The 6269-nt window shown below is 39.4% G+C and overlaps 1 protein-coding gene across 1 annotated transcript; it reads left to right on the plus strand.

The window, feature by feature from the left end:
* Nucleotides 1-768: 768 nt before the first annotated feature.
* LOC107572254 (uncharacterized) lies at nucleotides 769-2895 on the plus strand (the record flags this gene model as incomplete). The annotated part of the gene is made up of 3 exons (XM_016258678.1): nucleotides 769-1191; nucleotides 1650-1781; nucleotides 1893-2895. Coding segments are annotated over 3 exons (714 nt in total), but the record flags the coding sequence as incomplete, so codon positions are not given.
* Nucleotides 2896-6269: the final 3374 nt, after the last annotated feature.

Consider the following 6269-nt stretch of genomic DNA (forward strand, 5'->3'; position numbering starts at 1 on the left):
TTTTAATTTTTTCATGTGTGCAGAGTGAATGATCAGCAATCAAGAACATGCAACAGAAGTGCGCTTCTCTCTCTGTTTACCGTCAGTTAACGTTAGTAATTCAGCGTGTGCCTTGTTTTACTTTTATTTGCTATCGACATATCCGACCAATGTACAAACTTTCCAGCAATGTCTGCGCGCTCAATCCACTCCGGGACCTGTTCCAACACGGGATGGTTTTCCCCGGAAAGGAGACCTTCAAGCTCGGAGAATGTTTTGAAGAGCCGGTGAGGTCATGCGCCGACAAACAGTTATACATTTATGTTCTCTTTAACATTTCAGTGAAGAAGAGGCTTGTATTGACTGACAATGTTGGCCATTACTTTGTCTATTTTATGCTGTTGCGACATTTGAAAAGCCTTTCCTGGAGTTGCATGTTCACTGATACAAGACATTTATTCCATGCAGCACGGACGAGAAAAGTGTCACCATTCAAGCAAGAGTCTGAACAAAGAATCACAATCAAGACAACTAGTGTGAGATGATTTATGAATTTCATGTCGGCAGGCTTATCAGTATCTGTCCTTTTGCTTACGGGAATGTTGCATTCATTACCTTCTATTCCTGGACACTAAAGAAAGAAAAAAATAATACAGATGCACATTATTCATGCAATGTACGCATGTACAAAAGTTAAAAATAAATAAACTTACAATTGCAGACATAATGCATGCTATAAAATGATATGAATGCCTCTGTGTGAATATTATATTTCATAATTTCTAATAAACTAGTAATGATGATTGTAATAATGACTTTGCTTTAGATGCTGTGGACCTCTGTGGAGTTGCAGATTTCGTAAAGCGTAATCGTGACTCGACGATTCCTCTCGTGAAACCAAGAGGTGCGACTCTGAGAATCTGTGGGCAGCATGGGACGGTGTATGAAGGGGATGAAGAACAGCTTGAAGCCTGGAAAGATTATTACCTGCCAGAAAGGATGGAAATGGAGGTGATTGGTGCCATCGATGACTTCCCGTGTGACGCATTCGGTCTGCAGTTGGTGCTTTTGTTGGGTGAAGATGGAAGGGTCTTTGCCTATGAGGACGAGCTCTTGCACCTCGTAGCCTTGAATTTGAGGGACCTGTTCCAACACGGGATGGTTTTCCCCGGAAAGGAGACCTTCAAGCTCGGAGAATGTTTTGAAGAGCCGGTGAGGTCATGCGCCGACAAACAGTTATACATTTATGTTCTCTTTAACATTTCAGTGAAGAAGAGGCTTGTATTGACTGACAATGTTGGCCATTACTTTGTCTATTTTATGCTGTTGCGACTCCGAGCAGCACAAATTTGAATTCATATTAAATGAGTCCTTGATTCCTTCATAAACAAGTCACTTGATGCTAAAAAGATTGACAATGCACAGATAAAAACAATGATAAGCGTCGTGACACAAACACTGAACTGGCTCAGTGCTGTTAGACTGTATCGGGTTGCCACTCAGCCAATCAAGTTCAAGTATCACTGAGATCATGAAATCATAACGCTGAACATTATGAATATTCTGCTCCAGATGTTTCATGGTGGTTAGATTGTAGATATCTATACTTACAGTATATATCCTGTTGATTATATTCAGATTTCATGCATATTCACACGTTTGTTTTACAGACTGAAGAAGAATACCAGGAAATGATGGAAAGTGAAGAGATCAAACAAATGAAGAAATTACACACTGAGTTCAGACAAACTCTGGCGAATGATTTGCTGAACACCATGAAAGATATCGCACAGAGCCGTGATGTATGATTATAGATTGTTCTTTTACATTTATAATAATTTGTTCTTTTACATTTATAATAATAATAATAATAATAATAATAATAATAATTCCTTCTTTTTTTTGGAAAACAGGTTGACATGCGAAAGTCAGTGGGTTCAGAAGATTTCACTTCAAGCACAAAACAAACAATTCAAGAACATTCTTTAAAATGCAATTGCACGATGGACACACTTCAGTGTCCTTACAGGGGTTTTCACCAATCAAACCACAGTCTTATTGTGTTGAGATGAATCTGGATTTCCAGCCCTAGATGTAAGAGGTTGAACACAACACTTAATTAGATCATATTCCTCAATATCTGCTAAAGTGTATAGATATGGAACAGAACACACTTCTTCCTTTAGCTGAAGTGATCTGATCAGAGCAGCTACATCAGGTGCTGCAGCAAAACCACTTGATGCTGAACACGTGATGATAAATGAGAGGCATGTCATGCTGAACTTGGGTAAGTGAAATACAATTATGTAAATTGTATTGTAAATTGTGTGATCAGATTCCTTTTTTTTATGTTTTGATGCAGCCATGAGACAGTCTAATTTACCAACGGTGCATTGGGAAAACTGAAAAGGTGTATTATTATTAAATGAGTAGAGTCACGATAATGATAAACAATGTATTTCAGATTCCATTGTAAGGAAGAAAGTCAAGAGTAAAGGAGTGACAGGTCAGTGCAGCAACCAGTGAACTGGAATCTAAGAGTGTAAATTTAATAAGATAAGCTTTACTATGCATTTTATAAATTATGTCAGAAATGTGTTATATTCATAATGGACTTTTCAGATATGTATTTACAGGAATTAGATTTTTCTTTCACAGTTATCTCATGGTAGCAAGTAGAATGATGTACAGTGTTGCTAAAGCAACAAATACAAAATAATGTAGCAAACATGTTCAGCCAAATAAGAAAAAGTAAAACAAAGAATACAGTTGTTGTCCATATTTTGCTGCTAGTGTGGATTCTGTATATTAGTGAATTTGTAGAACTGAATGTTTTTGTGCAGAACACAATGTTTTATGAATGTTTCATATTTTGGTAAAAACCCCGGACGAATGAAAATAAATGGTTTATGTAGACCACAGTGCTCTCTGTATTCTTCTCTACTGTCTACATTGTTCTAAAATGATCAAGACTGATCATCGGTGAATATCTAGTCTCAGCCTCAGACGTCACATTCACGGACCGGTGGCTGAACGTCGGATGCATACGGCACACAAAAGTGGAAACACTTCAGGAGTTTCGAAGTCGTCATCCGATTGGTTGAAATATACAGGATTTCCAGGAGATGTGTGTGTCGCGTTCTTTAACGTTCCGCCTGGAAACAAACATGCCGAAACAAACCCTCTCATGTTAGAAACATGTAAAGCTGTTGTGTTTACGACTGTTATGACGAGCGCTTATCAGGATCAACTAAATGCTGGATTTTCAAAAGTATGTTAAATATTTGCGGCATATAATCTTTAAAATACGTTCAAGAGTTTTACACACACGTCTGTTATTGTGGGGATATTTCCACGCCCCTAAACATGACGCGGTACACAACGAATTGTGATTGGTTGATTTATCTGTCAGTCTGGCCTCTTGGGCAGGCCTTGTCATTCAAAGCGACCAAGGTTCCCCGACCTTCAGCCTTCAGTCTGGCTACACGAGACTAGCGAATATTCACGATCACCCTTGAACATACTCATACAATAAAGTAGTAGAACTGTGTTCAGATTTTAAAAACTGTAACTGTAAAACCAACCTATTCTCACTCCCAAGGCATCAAAAACTGAAGCATGGTCAAGCGCCTTCAGCGTCACTATATGGATGAACTGGGAACTCCATTGCTTTCAATGGGAAACCTTTGGCAAAATGAAGTGTTTTGAAAATGTAAAAATGCAGAAAGTTATCTGTGATGGTAGGTTTAGTGGTAGGGTTGGTATAGGGGGATAGAAGATAGAGTTTATACAGTATAAAAACCATTACACATATGGAGAGTCCCCAAACCATGGGGCAACATTATTTCTGCAAACCAAATATTGATCATAACCCATGTGAATGTAGCTTAAGCTGGAATAGTCAACCGAGTAATGAACAATGTGCATTTTTTTAAGACAGCTAATTGACATAACATGAAATAAACCATGCAACCAATGAAAACATGACACGTACAATAAAGTAACTAATAAGATCAAGACACAGAAACAGGGGAGCACATGCACGATCACATGAGGGAACAAGGAAAAACACATGACAGGAATAGGAAACATGAATAAAGGCAAATTACTAAATAAAAGACATGAAACTTAAAGGCGCAATAGGAGATCTTGGAAAATGCTAACTTTAGCCTGATAGCACTGAAAGCGAACGTCCCACCCTCCCTGCAATCGCTGTCCAAAGCCACGCCCCCTGAATGCATATACACTCACTCACAGACCAGAGTGCCAGAGACAACATTACTACAACAGGCTACATCAGCGGTTCCCAATTCCAGCTGTAGCGTCTGGACCAATCAAACACACAATATATATTTTGTTTTTATATTTAACAAATACTCTGTAACCCCCCTCAGTTAACAAGCCATATGAGGACCCATGAACCCTTCCCCCCGGAATGCGTAACACCCCAGGAAGCCGAACATGCCCCTTGTTGCATGGCAACCAATGCTGATATCACTGGGTTTATTGGCCAAAAGAATGTAAAGCAGGGAAAATCCCTGCATGTCCCAGGACAAAGGCAGAATTAAGTGTTTATGTAGTTAATAAAACTTTACTTGTATCACACTTGACGTGTTCATTGTTTGCTCATAACCGGAGTCACTAATCATGCAGATTTACGCTACAAACTTTTGTAGAATTGTACAGTAAGAAAGTTATTTCCCTTAACCAGGAAATTAACGTTCTTAGAATTGACAAGACAGTTGACCCTGAGAGGTCAGCTAAATATCTACAGCGGATCTAAAATATGAATAGTTAACTATAACTAGTTATGTTTAGTTATTCATATTTCACATGAGCTGATTCGCGACACAGCCCATGTTCCGAAGTGAAGTAAACTTCAACGTATTTCCCCCGCTCAGTGAGGAGGGAGCAATGAACACTGTGTAGGGATCATATCAATCGGAACACAGTTCATGCACGTAGCTCACTGCTAACGAGCTGGTTATCTGAATCGGGTGTGTTAGCTAAGCGAGACATTCAAAATATGCAGAGCGGGGGGCACGAGGACTGGATTAATCGCTGGGCTACATCATGCGTCATTCACCGGTGAGAAAACTTTAAAAGTACTACAATACCAGGAAGGAAGATCAGGTTGTTGATGTTTGTCTGTCATTCCCGCTCTGTCTGCACAGCGTGCGTGAACGCACTGATGACGTATCCTATCTGCGCGAACCGGTTGCGCAGAGGTACGCAGATACATAAGTTGACAGGCAGGTAGGAAAGCGGACCGAGTGCACAGCGTGCGTGAACACGCTGATGACGTGTCCTGTCTGCGCGAACCCGGTGCGCAGAGGTATGCAGATACATAAGTTGACAGGCAGGTAGGAAAGCTAATTAAAATGCTCGGACCGAGCGTTTTGATTGGACGAACATTTCTTGGTCCTACGCCTTCCACAGAATATATAAATACAGATGAATACATTTAGACCACTTAACTTAATGATTGCTATCGGGATGTGAAGAGACTTTCAACCAGCATAACAAAAAATGTTTCTGAAGACAATCACCTATTACACCTTTAAACTTGAAACAAAACCCAAAACCACGTTACCAGTGGTGGACAGTAACGGAGTATCTGTACTTTACTGGAGTAGTTTTATTTTGAGTAACTTTTACTTTTACTTCACTACATTTCAAAGCATGTAGTGCTTTGGAATGTTTACTTTTACTTCACTACATTTCATAAAACGTATCGTTACTGCTTATAATATATCACGTGCTCCGAGACGCAGAAGCGGTGTCTGATTCATGAACGAACTGATTCTTTTCAATGAACCTGTTAAATCGGTTCGCAAATCGCACCAAACGATTCATTCACGAATTGGAATGATCTGATTGCAGCTGTTCTCGAGTCGACAACTCACTGATTCAAATGAACCGTTTAGAGCGAGTCTCCAGTGAACTGAATTCACAAGTAAGAACCGGGAGATCTTGTGAGCGCGCGCGCGGCCTGATGCTGCTAAAATAAGTTACTAATGTCGAATTTTAGGATTAATTATTGTAACTGAAAATCATATTTAGGTCAAAGCTGTCAGTTGTTTGTGAACTAAATCTGCTGTAAAGGGTGATCTATTTAAGCCCACTGAAATGCTTGAATGCAGACACATTAACATCAGAGTCTCTATGTTTTAGGTCAAAAAACATTAAAATAACACAGATTAAATAAAATAACTCATGCATGTTCATCTTCCCCGCTGCTGTAACGTTAGCAGTTTTACTAAAATGCTATGCATTTAGCCCTATGTGAC

This window comes from Sinocyclocheilus grahami, unplaced genomic scaffold, assembly GCF_001515645.1.
Source record: "Sinocyclocheilus grahami isolate Dianchi unplaced genomic scaffold, SAMN03320097.WGS_v1.1 scaffold1724.1, whole genome shotgun sequence".
Classification (NCBI taxonomy): Eukaryota; Metazoa; Chordata; class Actinopteri; order Cypriniformes; family Cyprinidae; genus Sinocyclocheilus; species Sinocyclocheilus grahami.